Below are 23,236 nucleotides of genomic sequence, written 5' to 3' on the forward strand. Positions count from 1 at the left end.
ATAACCAAAAATGAACCCAATAATAAAGGAAGATGGCAGAAGTCAAAGCAATAGCAACAGGGTAGCAGGTATAACTGATGACAAATAATTTTTTCTACAATGGAGTTATGACCTGATTCAACAATTTGAAATAGTGTTATATGTGTCTTAGAAACATCATGTGTGCACCCAAAATAAACCATTATTATATAAAAGGTAAAGCAAAATAATTGACAATGTTATGGTTTAGGTTTCCAATATATATTGTGAATCTCCCTGAGCACGATAATAGTTGACCTCTGATAATAATTCTAAATTCAAAAAGTTGAGACCCAGATTAGTGATGCTTTTTTAATCAATCAACTTCCCTCTGTCTGAAATCTTCAAGACACAAACAAAAACCACATCAATAAGTAGGAAAGATTTTCCACGGCAAGTCAAAATTGTGATACTGCTATCAGAATTCAACTGTTGAAACATGGATCAATGAGTTTTGACTCGAGAACTACACAGTTCAATCCTGATAGTATCACAAAAACCACATCACTATAACCCACCAAAAATAATAATTAAATAAGCTCTAGTGGATCAAACTCTATGGTTATTCAATACAATAATTGTTTTCTTAAATAATGAATTACAATAATCTGATATGTCTCTGTCCTTTCAATCCCAGCAAATTATTTTTGAGCTATTCCAATTGCTTTCCAGGTCTTCATAAAAAGGAATCATGTGTGATTAGTCTCACCCTTCCACTAAATATATAAGATAAAGCAAGTGTGAAAACTACAAATGCACGAGTTAATAGAAAGAAAAAACACTAATAAAGGAAGATAGCATAAGTCAAAACATAGCACCAATAAACGAGGTATAAGCACCACCCTGATATCTCCTCTTTCAAAGGTAGTGCTGAATTTACAATCTTAGAAACACAATCAATGTCTCCAAACCAACATAATATATAAAGGGCACAACATTTGACAATGCAACTGAACTCATAGTTTAGATTTGAAATATACAGCTTGAATCTCTGAGCCCATATGAAGAGACTTTGGTCCTTTATTAGTCCAAATTCACTAAGTTATGGATGCCAGATTTCAGACGCTTCTTTATACAACCACTATTCCTCTGCCTCATAAAAAAATGTTAGTTACTGTATAGCCTCCGTAAAGCCAATGCATGATTCTGTTAAAAACCTCAGCCACAGTCTAAAGCATTCCTGTTGGGTAATTTTTAAGAAAAATACACATAAAGCTTCAGGTACAATCACACAATTACCATGGGTCACTACTGTGAAAAAGAAATTTAGAAATAAAATTCGTAAGGCTGTACAAAATTGTTATGAAGCTGGTAACAAGTTTTCTTCTATGTCATTTATCTTCCAGAGTATGGACGGTTGTTCGAATGGACTTGCTGCTGGTTGTAAGCGCTATAAACACTATTTGTCTGGGAACTTGCATAACCTTCTGTATCATAACTATAACCCGCTTGATCGGCATAAGTACCTTCATATGCATAGGCAGCTTCATTTGAATAACCACCTTGCCCCCCTGAATATCCAGCTCTAGAGTAGTCTCCACCATACCCAACATATCCAGACACCACTGCTCCATAATTTGCAGGGCATTCTTTTGAAATGTGCCCTTCTTGGCCACAGGAATAACACTGACGGATGCCACCCCTTCCCCCCGAATATTTTCCTCCATGGCTACGTGCTCCACCATGAGGACATTCACGAGAAAAGTGACCAATCTAAATGAAAAAATACAGAAGAATTCCAAATTCATGCGCAACCAACAGAAGCAAATGTCATCAACCAGACCAATTTGTCACTCAAGGTAGGAAAAAATTAAAAATATAAGTTGGAACTTCACCTGTCCACAGTTGTAGCACTCAGACTGTCCTCTTCCTCGACCACTTTCTCTGCCCCGATTTCTGAAATTCGCAAAACTTTCTTGTGTGTCAGGATGATCCGATCCTCCAACCCTACCACCAGCACTGCCACCATAAGCAGATGACAGGCGGTCATCATCACGTCTTCTGTCAGAAGGTCGTCTTACCATTGCACTTTGTGGAGACTGAAAAGCCATTTTCTGGTTAAGAAGAACCCAGTTGCGACACGAATTTCCAGATATTAATAGTGATGCCTGATAGGTACAAACAAGGTATGCTAGGAACTTTTAATAAACAATACCTCAAATGACTCAAGTAGCTCATTCAGTTTGCCCTCCTTCAATTCAACTTCATTCTGTAGAAGTTTTGCTCTCCCAGGATCTTTTTCCTCTTCAAGTTCTTTCTTAGCATAAAGTAACTCTGCTTCAGCTGCCTTCTTTTCCTCTCTTTGTGCCTCTGTAAATCTCATCTGAAAAGGTAAAATCATAAAAATTAATTACATTAACAGTTATCTAATATATTTTATACCCTAAAATGGGGTAGAACTAAATAACTACCACTCTACATGATTATACAAGTACACTTCAGTCACATACGAAATAATAGTTGCAATACAGGCACATTATCAAAAAAAAATGGAAAAATAATCCTTGGAAAAATAAAATTAAGAAGAGTTTAAAGAACATTAATGAGACAAGCTTTGCAGTGAACTCCAAAAACTCTACTCAAAACTTTCCCCTCTTTGTAATCTCTGTATGGTTATTTAAGATTTGTGGACTTTGTTCCCTTTTTTTTTTCGTCTTCTTTCATTGGGAAATAAATCATATAATCTTTACCTATCGTAATTATAATTTTACATGATTGTTTCTATTGTCATGACAGTTACTACCCAAAGTTATCCTATAGGCTCTTATGATTCTTGAAAGGAAAATACATAAAGTATCAGAAAAGAACTATTCAAGGATCAATTTTCTTAAGGTACATATTACCATAATGCGAGAAGCCAAAACCAAGAGCAAGCACTCCAATGTTATAAAACTTGATAGTATTATATTAAACAATGGAGACGACGTCTCTTTAAATAGAAAAATACAAGATGATGCTTCTAAACAAAACAATAGTTAACTGAATACAAAAATAAAAACTAACTAATAAAAGTTAAAACTGAACTCACAAAAGATGACCACTAGAAACATCACATCATTATCTTAATTCCCTCCCCAAATGATCATTGTACTAGCTACCCTACAAAAGACAATTTGCAGGTCTTTTAAATACAAATGCATAGAAAGTGCCCTTCTCATCATAACACTTTGCGACATGAGCATGCTACTCTGCAAGATGAGTCTACTATTGAGACCCTCCCTGAATCTACAGAACTTCTGGATATGACCAAAGATAACCAGAAACCATCCAACCTGATGTAGGGAGACAAAAGTATTACTCCCTATAGCCAGAGACACCAAAATGAAACAGAAACCACAATTTTAAGGAGAAGATCGGCAAACCCTTGTGGAGACCATTGCCCTAGCAACTCTAGGCATGATCTAGAACAACTAGATACAAGAAACCACAATTTTCGTGGACAAAATCAACAAAATCCTCCAATGATTTTTTTCGGAGAGCATCATAAAAGCTAAGACTGGCAACACCAGTCATGATTTTTTTGGAAAAACAATAGAAAGACCACCAAAAAAATTGAAAGATAAATCACAAAAACCAAATCTGATTTTGGAGAAGAAAAATTGATCAAAACCAAGACAGGGTCAGAATAAGTAACTTCATTTTCGAGGGAAAAATTGTCATACCCTTATACAAAATTATCTTTAAGGAAAAAGTTTGCACAGAACCCACAATAATTTTTTAAGGAGAAAATTTGTAAAACCCTCCTAGAATTCTTTCAGTGAAAAATTTATAAAAACCCACCTGAAATTTTTTTTAAAGGAGAAAAAATTATTAAAAACCCATCCAATAATTTTCCAAGTACAAAAATTAAAAAACACAAAAACCATGATGTTTAGGACAAAATCATGCAAACCCTTGCACTACAAAAACCAAGTTGTGGCAAACAAAACAACCCATCACGCAACAAAACACTAGACTTCACACAATAAAATACCCCACAAAAGGATCAAACTTCATAATGTGGTAAAACAAGAAAAAACTTTGAGCAAAAAAAAGCACATGCAAGAAACATCTAAGAACATGCAAATGCATGCAACCCGCATAACCCTAGGCCTCTTGTGAGGGAGTTGGATCTACTTTGATACCAGGTTATAAAAATTTGATAGTTTTTTATGAAACAATGGAGACAAGAGTCTCCTTAAATAAAAGAATACAAATCAATGCTGCTATACGAAACAATCATTAACTAAATATGAAAACAGAAACTACTAAAACTAAACTCACTAAAGATGACAATTAGAAACTGTAATGACCCCCTTTTGAGATTGCTCTAATTTTTGCCCTAGAATCACAAACTCCATTTAAATAAGAATTGTAAGATGGTTAGATATATAGATTTACCAATCAAAATGTTTTTTTACAAGATAATTCTTGATTTAGGTTCTACAACACCAAAAAGAAAACAAGAGCAAGATATGCAAAACATGATATAATCTAGCTTACTATTTCATAAAGAGAGTTCCAATTCATAACATGTATCGTATAGTGCTTTTGGGTTCCTTAAAGATAGATGGAGATATTACAAAAAGTGTATCCTAGCCCTACCCTAGGCCCAAAAATGGAGCCCTATCCCCCCTTGGCCCCATGCTTCATAAGGTTTGGGTGCTTAGTGGGCATTCACCGTTCCCCCTTATTATAACTCTTCCAGCCCATGTGGATCATTCTGCAAGAGAGTGCCTTTATATGATGTAAACGGTGCCCATTCCCCCGTAAGCCTTATATAGTGCCTTTGTATGATGTAGCCCATGTGCATTGGTGCAAGAGCACCCAAAGCATCCAAAGGGAGCATGAGGGCATCAAAGGACCAAGGGAGACATAATAAAGACACAAAGGTCAATTGGGACCTATTAAAGCCTATTATGGTCTTTGGAGATAATAATTTGAATGTAAAAGTTGAATGTCCTAAGGACCAAATTGATGTAATAAGGGATAACATGGGTCCAAAGGTTACATTTTATATATAAGTGTAATTATGATGTAAGGAGATCCTATAAAGATCAAATAGTGAGGTTTGATAAGTTGGCAGTTAGAGAAAGCTATTAAAAATAAAGTTACAAATTCAAATATTTGAATTGCAATGGCTAGTGGGAATTAGGAAGGAAATTGTGTTTTAGGCTTGTGTTAGTGTTTTAATAATTTCCAACTGATTGAAATTGGTTGGGAAGGTTGTCTCACACCTATTTCAGCCTGTTCAAGCCCTTGGAAGATCAGAGAGGGTTTGTGGCAAATGACTGTACGGACATTTCAGCATCTTGGCAATAAAAGAATGATCTATTCTTGCAAGTTGAATGTCTTGAAGAGCACTGCGATTGATCTGGTACCATAGATGATTTAGAAATCTCATTTATCTTCTGATTCACGTTGTTGTATGGTTATTTGATCAGTTTTCAATCAGATTTATAATTTTGGTGTTGATAGGTTAAAGGGTTTTGAGTTTTCTTAACATACTTTTGATTGAAATCATAATAACTTGGTCCATTTCTTGAATGGCCATCTGATTCTCACGAAATGGACTCATTCTAACATTTTATTAATGTTCTAACATAATATATGCAAGAATACTGAAAGTTGCAGGGATATCCCATGATTTGATGAAGGAAAGGACATGATTTTGGTGGCTAGTCTATAGCAGCAGAGAATCTGCTTTAACAAGACAGCAGTTTGATGATAGGAGAAGTTTCACATGATCAACAACAAGGTGTAGGAACCTTCAGTTGAGTCTAAAAGCATTTCTAAGTTGTTGTGTTAAACAACCCTTGTTTTTGGAGCATTTTGGTGAGGGTTTTAGGGCTTTCATATAAATTGATGTTTTGGGTTGAATTTGATTGTGGAATCCTTTTACTTAAGACAAAATACAATACTGCACAGAGTTTCATAGATTGGGGACAAATATTTGGAGTAGTTCCTTTGTAAAAGTGGGTGTTTTGGGGCTTAAAAACAGGGCCTATAGTGGAACAGCATGGTACAGTCCAAAACAATCATATCCAAGTTTTTTATATGTTGTAGTAGGCGGTAATGGGAGTCTGAAAATACATTTTATTTGCCATGTTGTTTGGAAAAGTTTTAAGAAAATGGCCAAAAAGAGTTTCAAGAGCGCTAATTGGGGGGCTACTAGGCCTAATAGATGAAAGTTGAAGTTTGCTATCAAAACCAAGGGGTAGGGTTATGAAACCTGTTGAATCACTTCAGAATGAGTTGGAACAAACATCTTAAGGCATTTAGAACCTTGGGATAAGCCTGATCTAAGATTTCAGTCACTTGAAGCAATTTAGTGCCTTTAGGACAAGGGGACAATACTAAGAATCCATTGCATTTTTGTGTTGAAAATCTAAGAAGTATTACTAAGTAATTGGAAAATATTCGCTTGATATTAACAGTGATCAAGAGATCAATTTATGCAAGAGAAAAAACTAAATATTAGAAACATTCTAATATTTAAGAGAGATTACAATAGATAGGTTGATAGCCATTAGATACTAAACAGAGATAATAGAAACTATCTATTATCGTAATAAGAATCCCTATCACTACCTCATCATAATGGTATCAGAGTTTGGGAGTAGAACCTTTAAGGAAGGGAAGTTACAAGTTGAAAGGAGATGGCACATAAAACCCAACTAGCCCAAGAGAATGAAGAGCTTAGGCAAGAGGTGGAAAGAGAGAAGAGGGAGAAGAGGGAGAAGAGGGAGTTAGAAGCAACCATAATATAAATTTATTATAGACCACACTTAAGGTGGGGTTTAAACTGATATTAAAGTTATAGAATTTTCTTCAATTCCCTCTTTGCTAAAGAAGAAGTGTTGAGAAATTTAGCCTCATTGTGAATTGAAGCCAATTCCATATGTAATATATGTTATTATATATGTGTGTGTGTTGATAGATTTATGTTGATATCCTTAAATATACCATTCTAGGAATATCATACTGAGATGATATCTCTTCATATACTCGAGAACATAAATGTTCTATATCAATCATTCCTAATTAAGGAGTGTTAAGTTTGCAGTTACAGTCAGATTGATATGATCATGAGTTTCATTATTGATGGTAAATCATCATTAGATAAATATTCTTTTATATACATATAACATATATTATATTATATGTATATATTATATATATGGTTATTTATATTATTAATATACTAACTAAAGATGTTTAAACCTTGGAGAGAGGCATGTCTCCTCTCATACTTATATGAGATCCAAATCTGCATTTGGAACATATCTATAACAATGACAATATAATTACATTTGCAGAACTAATCCATGTTATTTAACAGAAATCAGAAATTTGAACACAGAATTGCAAGGGATAATAAGTTTGGTTTTGATCCTAAATGGCTAAAATGGATCACTGATTGCATAAACACACCTAGATTTTCTAATCTAGTTAACGGAAGTCCCAAAGGCTTCTTTGAGACCACCCCTAGGTTAAAGACAAGGGAACGACCCCTTATCACCGTTTTTGTTTATAATCTTACAGAGGTGTTAGACAGATCTATATCAAAGACTCATGAAAGGGGACAGTGGAATGGGATCAAGGTGGCTACAGGTGTTGAACCAGTCACCCATTGGTAATTTGTTGATGACACACACTTAATGGTGGAGGCTAATTTAAAAGAAGCAGGGATGATAAAAGCTACTTTGGATCAATGTAGTGAAGCTTCAGAGCAGCATATAAATTGGTTGAAATCTGAAGTTTTCTTCTTTAATACATATCCAACTATGCAAAAACAAATTAGTAGGGCCCTTGGAATGCAAGTAGGTAAATTACCAAGGAAATACTTGGCCATCCCCTTGCTTGAAGGTGCATGTAGAACCAATCTATGGAAGGACTTGATTGACAGCTGTGTGAAAAGGATGGAAGCTTGGAAGGGTAAATGGTTAACATATGTTGGGCAAATCTTAATGCATCAATCAGTGATCTTTGCTATACCAGTTTTCTCTATGAGTTGCTTTGAGATTCCGAACTAAGTCTTGAGATATATAGAATAGAGGATGAGGAATTTATTTTGAAATAGATCACAGGAGGAAGACAAAAATCCCCTTGATTGCACGGGAGAACATATGTTGTTGAAAAAAGGTGGAGGTGCAGAAATTAGGAATTGGCAAACTATGAATAAGGCTTCAGGGGCTAGATTGGTGTGGGAAATTTCCTCTAATCCTCAAAATTATGGGTGTGTATTTTAAGGGCTAAATATTTGGACTGAATGGATGACAATACGATCTTCACTATGAGAGATCCCCCAAAAGGTTCTGCTATCTAGAACTTTATCATTGACCGTAGAGACATCATTACCAATCATCTCACAGGGAAGATAGGGGATGGCAGATTGGTATCCTTTTGGAGAGATTCGTGGAATGGATGGCCAGCCTTGCAGGATAATGCAGAAAATCAGTTTCTCATGAATTTCTTCACAGCCTTGTGGGGTGATAGGCTGTCTGATTATGTAGAGGAAGTTATGACTCCATTAGATCCTCAATGGGGTTGGAAAGATATAACTAGGCTGGGTCTGAATGATCAGGAACTATCAATTATGAAAAGGAGCCTCTTTGGATACCTAGAAGCAATAATATTTCTTTTTATTCTTAGAAAACTAGAAAAACAAAAAGATTTTGTGCCCTGCATTACACAACTACCAAACATTGTTAAACTCTTTTCTCAATTCAATATATAGGAGTGACCTCCTGGGCCATTTTCACCTATCAAAAAGAAAAAGAACTTCATTTCATTTGTATTTAATATGTTTGTATTTATTATTAAAGTGTAGTTCCTTATTATTCTAAGTCACTGGTTTGAGTTCGGGTTCAGGTTTGGGTTCGAAGAACCAGTTTGCTGGTACGTCAAAATCTTGAAATGAGGTTTGGGTTCGATTGGGTTCTTTAGTACAAAAACATGTAAAAATTATATATATACAACCTAGAAATATGAAATATGAAATAATATTAGAATGCTACATAGTATCATAAAAAAAACGAAAACACTATAGACTTGTAATCTTAGCATCATATCTATTAGCAACACCAATATATTAAAATAATATCGAGTTCAAGTATCATTGTTTAAACTTTCAACAATTAGAACTTTATGCTAAGTTTCAATCATCTAATGGATTATCTAAATCTTCATCATCTTCTTCTTCATCGAAGGCATTAGTTGGTTCACAAATATTGTCAATGTTACTGGGATCAATTGCACTAATAACATTCCTACTTTCCAAGTTGTCCAGCACTTGTTACATTTTCATTGTATACAAGTAGCTTGCAACTCCCTTCACCTATTGAAGATGTTGTTTAATGTTTCAATTATGATTTATCACTATACAGAGCTTCCAATTAGTCGGACGAACCATTATCAACAATTGGATATAGAAATTTCACTAAAAGAAATCTTGAGGTGTTAAATAATTATTATTTACTCTTTACTTGAGTTTACTTAGATAAATGCATTTAGTTATTAGTTGTCATCTAGGAGTTGTTGACAACACGGGAGTTTGTTCCTACCTAGTCATACTTATCTTCTCACCTACATGGAGGATAATCCACCTTTTGTGCACGTATGCTTAGTTGTCACACTTATCTCCTAGCGCTTTCTAGCTTGTTCTAGAAACTTCCTAGAGGCCTTTATAAACAGACTCTCCCATTGTATTTTTGTACAGCAATTTCATTTTCCATTGTTGCAATATAATTTCTCACACTGTTGAGATTCTCCAAGCCCTACCTTTCCTTCTTCAATTTCTCTTCAGAAGATATTTGCATGCAAGTGATCTTGGCAAGCTGTGAAGTTGGCTTTCATCAACTTCTACATGGTATCAAAGCCTCCCTACTGCTTCCTGGTTTGAAGGATTTTGAAGCTGCGATTCTGAGACAAACCCTAGTTTGTTTGTGATTTTTTCTTCAATTGGGAGGAAGATTGTTTTTTCAGGGCACTTTGGGTCTAAATGGACACTGCCATTGCACTCAAAAGGCCTATTACAATCAGAACTCATATAAAACTTTCGATTTTTGGCTATTGTAGCGTCCGACAAAATTTTGTTGCCCCCTAGCAAGCCATATGGACGCATTTATTGCAAAAAAAATTTAAAAAGTCGCAAAGCAACCTCCGCCCAGTGGCCACCGTGTAGCCAGCGCACGACCCAAGCACCACCTCCGCAAGCAACGCCGCCACAAAGAAACCGCAACGCGACCACCGCTCCGTGGCCACTGCCGCACCACCGGCCCACCACCCTCCACCACAGTGCCGCCTCAATCTGTCGCTTGACAACCGCCTCCCCCGGTGGCACAACCTCCCGACCACCTCTACACCAATGACATCAGATACTCGAGGTCCTACATCAGCTTTCCAACTTGTACACGTCAACTTCCCGACTGATTACGTCATCATTCCGACAAGTGATGTCATCTTCCGACTTGCTTACATCATCCAATCGGGCCCCCTTGCTGATGTAATTTTTCGACAGGATGACATCATTTCCCGATTGCTAACGTCAACATCCTGGCGGCTAGATTTTTTCCTTGCGACGTCTTGTTGACAGTGGTTCGACCATCAAATTTTTTGCCATGTCTGTAATTTTCCAGTGAGCTTGTCTTTTGGAATAGCAATTGGTTTCTTGGTCATAACTTGAGCATACGGAGGTCTTTTTCCGATCCGAAAGAAGTGCTAGAAAGCTAGTTCCGAGACAGAGACAATGATGTTGGTTTCATTTCATTCTGAATTCATTTGAGCTCCCATTTTTGGCGTTGAAGTAGAGGCTTCAATTTCCTCCTCCTTTGCATCTGGAATCCAAGTTCTTTTCTCAATTTTTGTGCTTTCTATAGTTGTTTTCTTTGGTATTTGAGGGATATTTTTATACGTTGTGGAGGGGGGCATTTTTCTTTTGTGTAATTTACTTCAGAATAAGATCCTTCTGCTTCCATCTTCTCTCAATGTCAAATCCTTCTATGACCCAACTCACACTGCACAACTATCACACCTAGAAAGCACAAATTACTAGGCTTCTCATGTCAAAAGGCTTATGGTCATGTCTAGATGCGAACCAACCTGTTCTGTAGCACCCCTTTGAAATTCTACAGCACAGGAACAAAATGGATGAAACCATGCGCTTGATTACACTGAACATCTCAAATAGTCTACTGTTTCACTTGGATGGTTTGACCACTCCATGGGCTATTTGGACCAAATTCCAAACCTTGTTTGGCACAATGAATGAGTTCCGAGCACTTCAGCTTGATGCAGAGTTGACCTCTTTGACGCCAACCAACTTCCCCACTATTGAAGACTTCTTGATGAAGTTAAAATCTCTACGTAAAACTTTGTAGGGATGTGGGAAAACCAAAACAAACAATCAGTGTATCTTTTTGATACTCTAAAAGTTGTGAGGACAGTATCAGATCTTCTCTTCCACTTTTTACTCCAGTATGGATGCCTTGGGTGACAGACTCCAGATGCCTTCATTTGAGACATTTTGTGATCGGTTGACATAGGAAGAGGCAAAGATCCAACAGGTGGATGCCTCGAGCTCTTCAAGCCAAGCATTGGTTGCTCAATCTTCTAAAGGGAAATCAAAGAAGAACGCCAAATCGAAGAAAGATACACCAAAAACTGATCCTACACCTCCAGCTATCCCTCCAAAGGGTAAAGATTCTTGTCTACTAAGTCTACCTCCAAGACCAAGAAGAAATCAAGTGAGACCAGCAGTTTTTTAGGCAAGGATGGACATCCCGTCTAGGTGTTGGAAGCATTTGGAGGCTTTACAAGAAGCCATGCAAGAGCATCATATTTCAATGCCTAAGTCTACATCAACCTTGCAGGGAAAGGTCATGCTCTTTCTACTCGAGCTACGACTTCAGGGCCTACTTGGATTCTTGATTCAGGCGCCTCTCACCATATGACAAACACTCTATAGTTGCTCACTTCACTTGCTCCTTATGCTACCTCACAAATTGTTGTTGGGAACTCATCACAACTTTTAGTTATGGGTTCTAGTTTTGTTGCACTAGCCGAGGGCTTTCTTCAGGATGTTCTGTGTGCCCTTGCATTTCGATGAACCTATTGTCCATCTATCAGAGTTGCCACTCTAGCTCTGGTAAGACAGTTGAGTTCTCACCACATGATGTGGTTATCTGAGACTTACTCGATTCTGTGATGATTGTGGCTACTAGGAGTGTTGACTCTGCATCTCGCCTCTAGAGATTTAATGGATTTGAGTCTTCTAATGACACAGGTTCATGTCTTGTTGCACATGGAGATTCAATAACAAAACTTTGGCATGAGGTTTTGGCCATGTTAATTACAGATATCTTCAGCAGATGAGCACACAGGCACTTGTTCTTGGGCTTCCCCAGATTTCCTGTACAGATGGTGTTTGTCAAGGTTGTGCACTTGGCAAGCAACATAGGGATTCTTTTCCACATAGACGAGCCACTTGTGCTTTGGCGCCTTTGGAGTTGATTCATAGTGACCTCATGTCATTTCCTACTCCTTTTTCTGGTGCCAAATATGTGCTTACATTCATTGATGACTTTTCCAGACGTACATAGGTGTACTGTTTGAAGTACAAGTCTGATGTCTTTGATTCATTTCGAGTCTTTACAACATTGAGAAGCAGTCTGGTCTTTCTATTCGGTGGATACACACAAATAATGGGGGGAGTACGTAAACCAAGCTTTTAGGGATTTTTGCTCTGATCATGGTCTTCAGCATCAGTTTTTAGTGCCCTACACCCCTCAACAGAATGGTGTGGCCAAGAGAATGAACAAAACACTTTGGGAGATGGCTAATTGTATGATTCAGTCGAAGTCCATAGATTTGTGTTTTTGGGCAGAGGCAGTCAATTGTGCCAATTATATTTAGAATCGGATGCCTCACAAGGCAGTTCAACATATGACTCCTGAGGAGGCTTGGTCTCATGTCAAGCCTGATGTATCGTCATTCCGAGTTTTTGGGAGTTCAGCATGGACATTTGTACCTGATGCTCAGAGGAAAGCAATGGAACAGAAGAGCCAACCACTCATTTCTGTTGGCTATTGCGAGGATGTTAAGGCTTACAAGTTGTTTGATCCTGATTCCAGAGAGGTCCTACTCCAACGGGATGTCTAGTTTGATGAGAGCCTTCCTGCTATCCATACCCCACCTCCGGCACCTGCTTCACTTCCCACTACTCCCTCCTCTCTTCTAATTTGTTTTACGAATTATGAGGATGATGATCTTGGTGATCCCCATTTACCTCCACCATAAGATCCTCCCTAGATGCCTAAATGGGCTCGAGCTACATTTGAGGTTGCAAGATCTCTAGAGGGTGACCCTTCCACTTCCCGTCGCACCCGTTCTCATACTGCGGGTTCTAGTCTTCTCAGTCATGCTATTTGTGATGATCCTCAAACATTTGCAGCAGCGACAAGACATTTTGAGTGGGACAATGCAATGGAGGAGTATTCTTCTTTGATGAAGAATCATACTTGGGATCTTTGTACTCTTCCTAAGGGAAGAAAGCTAGTGCAATGCAAATGGATCTATCGTACTAAGTATGCTGCTAATGGTTCAATTGATAAGCACAAGGCTCGTCTTGTTGCGAACGATTTTTCGCAGGTTGAGGGTATTGACTACACCGAGACATTTGCCCCTATCGCCAAGATGAATTCTATCCGCCTTGTCTTATCCCACACAACTTCACAGGGATGGCCCATTTTTTAGATGGATGTGAAGAGTGCCTTCTTGCACAGTGATCTCACTGAGGAGATTTACATGGAGCAGCCTCCGAGATTTGTGCAAGATTCCTCCTTGGTTTGTAGACTTCGACGCTCATTGTATGGTCTCAAAAAAGCCCCTCAAGCTTGGTATGAGAAGATGGACTCTTTTTTGCTTTCTACAGGCTTCACCCGCTGCCATTCCAATCCTATAGTGTACATTCAGCATCTTGGAGATGAGATTTTGATTTTTGTCCTATATGTCGATGATCTTATCCTCACGAGTAGTTCATCCTCTATGCTTCAGGATGTTAAGTGTGCATTGATGGACCAGTTTGAGATGACTGATCTTGGTTTGCTACACTATTTTCTTGTCTCGAGATTGTTCAATCCTCTACTGGGACTTTTGTTTATCAGTAAAAGTATGCTCTGGACATGCTTCAACGCTTTGACATGCTTGATTGCAAGCCTGCTCCAACACCTTTTCAGTCGAGTGTCACCTTGTCTACCTCTTGCTCTTCGCCTTCAATGGATGCTACTTTGTATCGACAATTGGTTGGCAACTTGTTGTACCTAACATACACTCGTCCTAATCTCTCCTTTGCAGTTGGCCTTGTCTCTCGATTTTCCCAGGACCCTCATGATTCACCGGCAATCTGCCAGGCGTATTTTGAGATACATTCAAGGCACACTCATGTATGGCATTCATTACACATTAGGGACTCCTCACATTGTTGGCTACACTGACTCAGATTGGGCCGGTGATGTCGATGATCGAAAGTCCACTTCTGGCTTTGTGTTTTGTCTTGGCTCTAGTCCTATCACATGGTCGTGCAAGAAGCAACATACTCATGCACTTTCATCTACAGAAGCTAAGTACAAGGCAACAGTACTTACTAGTAAGGAGATTTTATGGCTTCCGCAGTTGATGACTGAGTTTGGTTTTCCTCCAGATCATCCCACTGTTTTGTGGTGCGATAATTAGAGTGCCATTCACATTTCTTGCAACCCGATGGAGCATCAGCGCACCAAACACATTGAGCTACATATGCACTTCATCTGTCAACTGATTCAAGATGGTGTTATCTCATTAGAGTAATTCCTACTGACGTGCAAGTTGTTGACATCTTCACTAAACCTTTTGCATCGCCACGCTATCTTCAGTTGCGGTCTATGCTTGGGGTTACAGAAGTTGTCCTTGGGGGGTCTTGTTGAGGCCTTCCTTCCTTCATTTTTTTTCAGCATGTTTGTACTTACCTCTTTTTGCGGGAGGGTTTTTCCCATGAGGTTTTCCCTCTTTCCACATGTCCAAAGGTTGCATTTCTTTGCATTTGTACATGGGTACCTTTCTTGGCCTTGTTGCTAGGACCCATTCTGCATTTCATCTTAGCTTTTGTAAGCTTAAGTGCATTCCCCTAAGTTGCACTTAAGAGGGGGTGTTAGAGTAAATAATTATTATTTACTCTTTACTTAAGTTTACTTAGATAAATGCATTTAGTTATTAGTTGTCATCTAGGAGTTGTTGACAACACGGGAGTTTGTTCCTACCTAGTCATACTTATCTTCTCACCTACATGGAGGATAATCCACCTTTTGTGGACGTAGGCTTAATTGTCACACTTATCTCCTAACGCTTTCTAGCTTGTTCTAGAAGCTTCCTAGAGACCTTTATAAACAGGCTCTCCCATTGTTTTTTTGTACAGCAATTTCATTTTTCATTGTTGCAATATAATTTCTCTCACACCATTGAGATTCTCCAAGCCCTACGTTTCCTTCTTCGGTTTCTCTTCAGTAGGTTATTTGCATGCAGGTGATCTTGGCAAGCTGTGAAATTGGCTTTCATCAACTTCTACAGAGGGCTAGTAATTTGATGTTATAAATACTTAAACTTCAGAAATTTTTGTTTGTAATGTTAACAATCTTTATTCAAATTTTGTACTAATTGTTCTCTACACTAAATTCTAGAATGTTCTCAATGGTACTGTACCTGGTTCGCACTCGGTCTACCTGGGTCTGCCCTAGTTTGACTTAGGCTTGACCTGGAGGAATGAACCTGCTTGGGTTCAAACCCAAGTGGAACCCAAAAGGGATCCGGGATCAGGACTTGGACCAAGAACTGATTCAAAATTTGTGTAGTTCGAAGGGCCAAGGGGAGAACTGGATAACTAAGTTATTATTAAATAATAATATATCATGTAAATGCCTATCGAAACCATGCAACACCATATTGTACTTAAAACCATGCAACACCATCCCTTGGCACAAAAATCATGAATGTTTAAATTGTGCAATACTTATAGTACATATGCAAAAGAGACTATGAATTACTTACCCTGATCATAAACATGTCTAAAGATAAACTAGAAATATATCTTTCACTTTTACAACCATGCTTTATCATCCATAGGCACAAAGACCATGAGCATGTAACTTGTGCAATACTGATATCCAAATGACACCATGAACTGCGTATCTTGATTTCATGACACGTGTAAAGATTTGTTCAATACTGATATGCAAATGACACCATGAACTGCCTACCTTGATTTCATGACACATGTAAAGATGAATATTAAACATAAACTTTTAAAAAGTATTATCCCCCCTATGCACAGATATCATGGGCAATTAAAATCAAGGCAATGGCAAACATAAATGTTAAACTCAAAAGCATAAAGTAAATACTTACAGAAGATTTCCAGTCCTTCTTGGCTTGCTCCCTGAGAACTTCTGTTTCAGGCTTGCCCTCTCTTTCAGCAATCACTTGCTCCCTGGGTCGAGCGTTTCCAAAAGGATTTGACTGCATTGTTGACATCCAACAGAAGTAACAATATTTCCAAAGCACCTTTGCTTCTTGTAAAAAAATCATATTTCCAATAATACTATATTTCTATTTCTAAGATAACATAATAGGGGAATTATTTTTCTCAAATTAAGCAGCAAGAACCTTGCTATACTATACAATATATGCTCAACCAAAGTAAGCACACATCTAGATAGCTTTTTAATATACCATTCTAAAAGAAGTTGATTTCTGTTGAAGAAAACATAAACACATTCCATGTATCCCAAGTACAGTTTTCTTTAAAACTTCCAAGATGGCAAATTTATCCACGCCATAATATCAGGCTGATTTCCCAGCCAAGTTCTTAAATGTGGTTGTCTTTCAATTATCATATGTTAAGACATTATGGAAGTAAGTTAGTGCAAGCCAATTAATGCATGGAAACTGCTGTGAAATCCATTTTTTTTAAAAAAATCTCAACAGTATACATAAAAAATATTCAAAACATGTCATGAAGAGATTTCCAATCCATAATAGTAAAGTGATGCAGCTCTCTGGATTTGATTGTGATGCGAAAAACACTGCACACAATCAAATCCAGAAAGCTGCATCACTGTATTCAAAACTTGTTATCAGAATTGGAAACTACATGTCCTAAACAGTGTCTAGTGAAAGTGGTGGTTCCTACAACCTCTTCAATCAAGAGTCTCACTTCATTTGGAAAGCCCTTTAAAACAAAAACTCCAGGCTGGAAGCAAAAGTGCACCCAAGGATAGGACTCCTGGAGTTCTAACCCTTTTGATCAGCAGAGATAGACTCATGCTGGCAGAACAGACACCCTAATATCTGAAGAAAAGAGCAATCAACGACCAATGACTACTAATTAAAAATCCAACCAGCTGTTGCAGGTCAATTAGCTGGTTGGATTGCACTAAACTTACACAATATCATATCAAAATTTTTGTCAAAAATTATAACTATTGGCTCTAATAATTAAAAATCCAATCAGCTATAGCAGCTCAATGACACAAATGACAAACGGTTTTCACAGGCCACAAAATTACATGATGTTCATATTAAAACTTTGCTTCCTGGTGAGATATTTGCATTATCTAACAGGGTTGGCAAATTATTGACTTTAGTCACACTTATGTTTTAACAATTATGGACTCCAAAAATCACAGAAGAAACAACAGACAAGAGAGATCAAGCATAAGCTTTAAACAGAAAAAGGCTAATTCAACCCACCTATAGCAGCTCAATAGCAAAATATGGTCATTCGTCAACAAACAAAGAAGAGAGGATCATCTAATTATTGGTTGGCTTTCACAGGTAACAGAATTACAAGATGTCTGTAATTGTATCAAACTTTAGCTTGCTGATAAGATATTTGCATTATCTGACAAGGTTGATAAATGATTTGACATACAAAAATACATGATGGCAATATTAAAACTTTGCTTACTGATGAGATACTTGCATTGTCTACCCAAGGTTGATAAATAATTGACTTCAGTCATATGTGTTAAAGACCATAGATTCTGAAGCTTACAGAAGAAAAGAAAAGATGAGAGAGATCGAGTCAAAAACTTTGGACCACATAAAACCTGAGAATTCATTGTATGCTACCCAATTTTATACGAGTGTTGATATACCCTTATGTTAACAAGAAAATCGTTTCCATGACACGGAACGGATTCAAATCTTGCCAGCAACATGAGCAGGGAGAAAGCAATTTCCAAACAATCTAGTCAGTAAGATCCATGCACTTCAATGATTTGTCTATTATAGTTGCTTGTTTTACAACACCTTGGCCTGTACTGGTAAATCTACCATCACATCTCCTTCAGCTTTCTTTTTCATCCAGATGATGGTTCATGGTGTGTGACCCAAAACACTGATTCAAAAAATTCAAACACAATTAAATCCAGAAACAAACAATGATATTGATATGGACTGTGGGAATCTGTTTGCACTAAAGGTCAAGTGGGGTATCATCTGATGATAAGTTGGGACAATTTCCATAACGATGACCCAGATTATTTCTGTATGGCACCCAATAAGATGCTTTAAAAAATCTCTATGACATATCCCAATGTGAGTCAATTTAGCTGAACCATTGAAAATCAAATGTCAACCCACCTGGTAAGGAATTTCAATTCAAAATTTGAAAGTCAGGAACTTGCTACAATGTTACCACCATTATGTTTGTTTCATAATCATGTACCCGTAAAGAGTCAAATGAATGAATGACTTTAATGATGTCCACGAGACAAATCAGTCTAAGGGAACAAAAGCTCAGTCTTAAACTATCTCCATACTCCTTTCATGTCTGATCTCCTGTTATCCTCTTCAAAAAAACTTTGCATAGTGTTGGCCTTCAAGATGATTTCTTACTAAACATGAATATCAGTCATTTGTTGTGCACTCTGTAAGAAAGTGTCAATCTGTCTCAATTGATTGATCCTGCAGAACATGCAAATTCTCTCCTCCCACAGCTCTTTGGGCATGTTCCATCTACCTGTCTCACACCTAAGATTATGTGATCACATCCTCAATTGTGCCACTAACAGCCTTGATTTCCTTTTAGTACTTGCCCCTAAACATGCTTTCTCTCTATGCTCCCAAGTTTGGTTTAACTTTTGCATGTAATAAGCCTTGAGTACGTGGCACAATGCCACAACAACATCAAGAATGGCATATGTGGCAAGTATAGAAATAATGCTGCTTATACACTAGAATAGTCCCTATAAATCGATCTGATTCAAAACACCATTCGATGGCATTATCATTTAACCCTCTACACCAGAAAGGGTCCTACACATAATCGCAATGCACGTGGTTGCCTATTAAACAAATTCAAAACAAGTAAATGGAGCTTTTAAATATTTCTCATTATTCAGCTCTTCATCTGCTAGTTCTTTGGACAATATGTTTTTATGACTAGCATTACTATTTCAACTTCAAGCTCTACAATATGCATCCAATTTTTACAAAGCCATGCAGGGTGGTCTAAAAAATATATATTAATTAAAAACACCCATCTCCCAACCCCATGTTATATACCACAAGTTAAAAGATTGACCACCCACAATTCCTTCTCATACTATATACATAATATCGTAAGTTAAAGTTACTTAAAAGATATTTCAATTTAGCACGGAATTAAGTAAGACTTAAGATAGCTACCCTTGCAGGCTTGGAAGTAGGGGATATCTTTGATTCAGTTGCAGCAGATTCCCTTGACTGCAAATCATGCTTAGGCTTTGCAGCCCCTCCGTCTTCAGAAGACATGTCGCTCATCCTCAACTGTTTCAACTCTGTATCACCAAAATTACCGACTGCAGAATAAATGAAGTCATCAAGATGTATAGTTTACGAAATTTTTCACTAGACTCTCGTATACTGAGATTTACAGGGAAAAAAACACATTGCTTTTTTCACCAGAAGCTCTCGTCTCAAGAATAATTTAAAAAACGTAAAAAGACAAAAAGGAAAAAAGAAAGCATTAAAACTCTTTCTGTGGGTCAAATCTGTGAAGAACGATATGATGCTTAAAAAGGCATAAGAAAAGATTTAAAACCCTAAGCATATCAGCAAATATAACATGTCATAAAGACCTGCAAATTCATTAAATTCTTGCAAAGCGGTCTAAGGGCCGAGGTTCGGAGTCAATCACAGTTGTAAATTGTAATACACATGACCGGTAACATAATCGGTCACGCTGGTGTCTATTACTGATTTACCAATTAAAATTACAATGTTCACAACCCATCAATATTGTTGCCGACGAAATTATGCATTCTAATGGAAAACTTTGGTATCAAAAAGAGAACTTAAAATACATTCAGAATAAAAAAGAATAATTTGTAATTTGTAATTATTTTTCAGCCGTAAATCTCAAGTTCAAAATAGGCATAACAGAAATCCAACCGAAAAAGAAAAAGAAAAAAGAAATCTGAGCATATTATCCTAACTCAAAATTTTGCTAGAGACAGACTCAAAAGACAAAGATTCACACAATTTCACCCCGTAACATGAACACTGGTTAAAAAAAACTACACTCATACAAAAACAAGAAAGAAAACAAAGTAAACCTTTCGTAGCGTTAAAAACTAATATTTCAATTTAACTGGAAAATTTAACCATTAAATAGGTCTTACCTGCAATAAGAAAGTGAAAGGAAACTAAAAATCTCTACGCAACAAGTTTGCTTTACTCCGTATTTCGGCCTTCTACTGAGGACAAAAAAATCTCTATGCAAAAAAGTATCCGCAATCGAAAAGGTTAAACAAAAAAAACGAAGAACCATTTTTTAAAAAACTATACATCAAAATCTTCGAAAATTTATAGATTACGAAACATTTGACCCCGTAAATAGATCCTACCTGCAATAGAAATCGCGAGGGAAAACTGAAAATCTCTTTGGAAAACTATTCGAATTCCAAAGCGGTTAAAACAAGTGAAACTGACTACAAATCTGAAGTAAAAAATTCACAATTTACGAAAATTTAAGAGTATGAAAAATGAATGCTTCAGCAGAAAGGGTTCGTCTGTATTAAATTTAAACCAAATAAAGGACAAGTGGAATTAATTAGCTGAATGTTTAGAGTTCGTTCTTTATTAGTGCTCTCCGAACTTTTCAGACCAGGATTTCTGCCACGAAAGAAGATGATCATTGCAATTTTTAACCGGATATTTACAAGTACAGAGAATTCTATTTTAAAAGCAATTAAATTGACTGTCAATTGGATTTGGAAAAAGACTTTTTTTGGAATTGCATTTGGAAAAAGTTATTCCTGCGACCGAGCAAATGAGAAGAGAGCAACTGGCAAAAACCAGAGTATGATCATTTTGGGGCGGTGAAAGAAACGTGAGCCATGTAATGTTTGGAGTTGTTTTCCATGTAGTAGGTGAGATATATTCGTTAGAAAAGGAAAAGGTCGGAGTGACCAATGAGAGCACGGCATGTGAAAAAACCCTTAAATTGTTCTCTTCTAGGTGGAGCTTTTTTAAGGTTAGGTGTTTGATTTTTGGATAATGTTTGATTTCTGTGGGTTCTTTCATAATCAATCAAGTGCATTTTAAGTTATTTTAGATGACCATGTGATAAGTAAGAGTGTGCATGATACCAAAACTAGATGTTAATAATTGCACGTTATATTGAGAAAAAAAATGTTTATCTATAAAAGAAAATATTTTTTAAATCCTTCATTTCTATGTTTATCAATGGAAAATTATTAAAAAAATTGATTATTATTAATTTATTTTTTATTAAATTTTAATTAATTTTCAATTAAAATAAAATAATATTTTAAGTTTATTTTAAATAAAATAAGAAATAGCATTTATTTTATATTTAACTATTGCATCTAAAAATTTAAGTAGGAAAAAATCTATTATAAAAAAATTTAAAAATAATAAAACTAATTAAGTTAGAAATTTATCATTTTTTAAGATTAGCATTAAAAGATTTGCATTAAAACCATGATCCTTACTTTGTTTCCAAAAAATCTTTAGTTTTTAAATATTATTTTAGTCTTTCTTTACTTTAGTTTTTTCTTTAAAGAATGGCATTTAAGAGATTTGCATGGAAAACTATCTCATTAAACATTATAATGAATTTATTATTTTATATCATATTAATCTAAAATTAAAATAATTTATGTGTGTATAATGAAAATTGTATTTGACAATTTATTAATTTGTTTAACTCAATTTTGTGTAAATATTATTTATAATTAGTTGCATGTAATTTCTTTTAAAATAAAATCAATATATCATTTATTTCAAATATTTATTTAACATTACAACTACTTTATTATTTAGATATTTCTAATGGTAATATGCAAATTTGAATCCCAATTGTGATAAGGTCTACATGTACATGTAAAAAAAATCTCATACACCAAAATTGATTCCTCCCTTGACACCATGGTCATGACCTTAAAAATGATCTTCACCTTTAATATCATCAAATCTAACATTTATTAATTTTCTAATTTTCTTTCAAAAATCTTGAATTTTGGAAAGAAGATAATGTTAGCGCAGATAAATTTCATAACAAACAATGCAAATGCAAATAAGGTTTTCTGATCTCAATTTCCACGTCTACTCGATTCTATCTGCTACTTGTGATTTCGCCTATTTAACTTCAAATCCAATGGAACACAAAACAAAGATACCATATTTAACTTCAAGTCCGATGGAACATAAAACAAATATACCATATTTATTATTTTCAAGGACGTGTTTAATATAACTTCTGTCCTTGAATTGTCATCTTATTGCAAAACAGTTTATTTTGAATTTAGCTACTTGCCGAGTTGCATTGTTTAAAGTAAATAATTATAAGGTCAGTTATAGAGAGAAGAGGAAAATGGAAATCCACTCATCTACTCACTGATGTAGCTAACATTGAATTAATTCATTGCAAATTTCTGCCCAAATATAATCCAAGTGCAGATTTCATGAATCATAAAAAGATCTGACAGATTTCATGAATCCTGAAAAGATTCGTTGAGATATTAATAAGATTGCAAAAATTTCAAAAGAGACTGTAAACAGATTTTCATTTATTATTAGTTGAGCAGTTTTAAACAACATTGAAACAATTGATGGTATTGGCATGAATGAACACGTTTTGAGTGAAATCTCCACCTATAATAGCCTATCGGCTAATTAATTTAATTAACAAATTTAAAAA

General features: G+C 36.2%; 1 protein-coding gene across 1 annotated transcript; it reads right to left on the bottom strand.

Moving 5' to 3' along the window:
* Positions 1-918: 918 nt before the first annotated feature.
* Positions 919-21,422, bottom strand: LOC149554745 (uncharacterized). The gene is made up of 6 exons (XM_089828786.1): positions 21,297-21,422; positions 19,720-19,850; positions 16,435-16,545; positions 2,174-2,341; positions 1,854-2,072; positions 919-1,731 (listed from the first exon to the last, which is right to left on the bottom strand). Exons 2-6 carry the CDS (start codon positions 19,831-19,833, stop codon positions 1,354-1,356), a joined length of 990 nt encoding a protein of 329 aa, XP_089684912.1. The 5' UTR covers positions 19,834-19,850; positions 21,297-21,422; the 3' UTR covers positions 919-1,353.
* Positions 21,423-23,236: the final 1,814 nt, after the last annotated feature.

This window comes from Cupressus sempervirens, chromosome 5 (assembly GCF_028749045.1).
Source record: "Cupressus sempervirens isolate cs-2001-9-10 chromosome 5, ASM2874904v1, whole genome shotgun sequence".
NCBI classification, from domain to species: domain Eukaryota; kingdom Viridiplantae; phylum Streptophyta; class Pinopsida; order Cupressales; family Cupressaceae; genus Cupressus; species Cupressus sempervirens.

What these genes read in the sequence shown, in the direction of transcription:
- LOC149554745 (XM_089828786.1), bottom strand. Translation starts at nt 19,833, where the DNA reads ATGAGCGACATGTCTTCTGAAGACGGAGGGGCTGCAAAGCCTAAGCAT. An exon ending in CTACTTCCAAGCCTGCAAGG is followed by an intron (nt 16,546 to 19,719) that starts GTAGCTATCTTA and finishes TCAACAATGCAG; the next exon opens with TCAAATCCTTTTGGAAACGC. An exon ending in AGCTACTTGAGTCATTTGAG is followed by an intron (nt 2,073 to 2,173) that starts GTATTGTTTATT and finishes CTTCTTAACCAG; the next exon opens with AAAATGGCTTTTCAGTCTCC.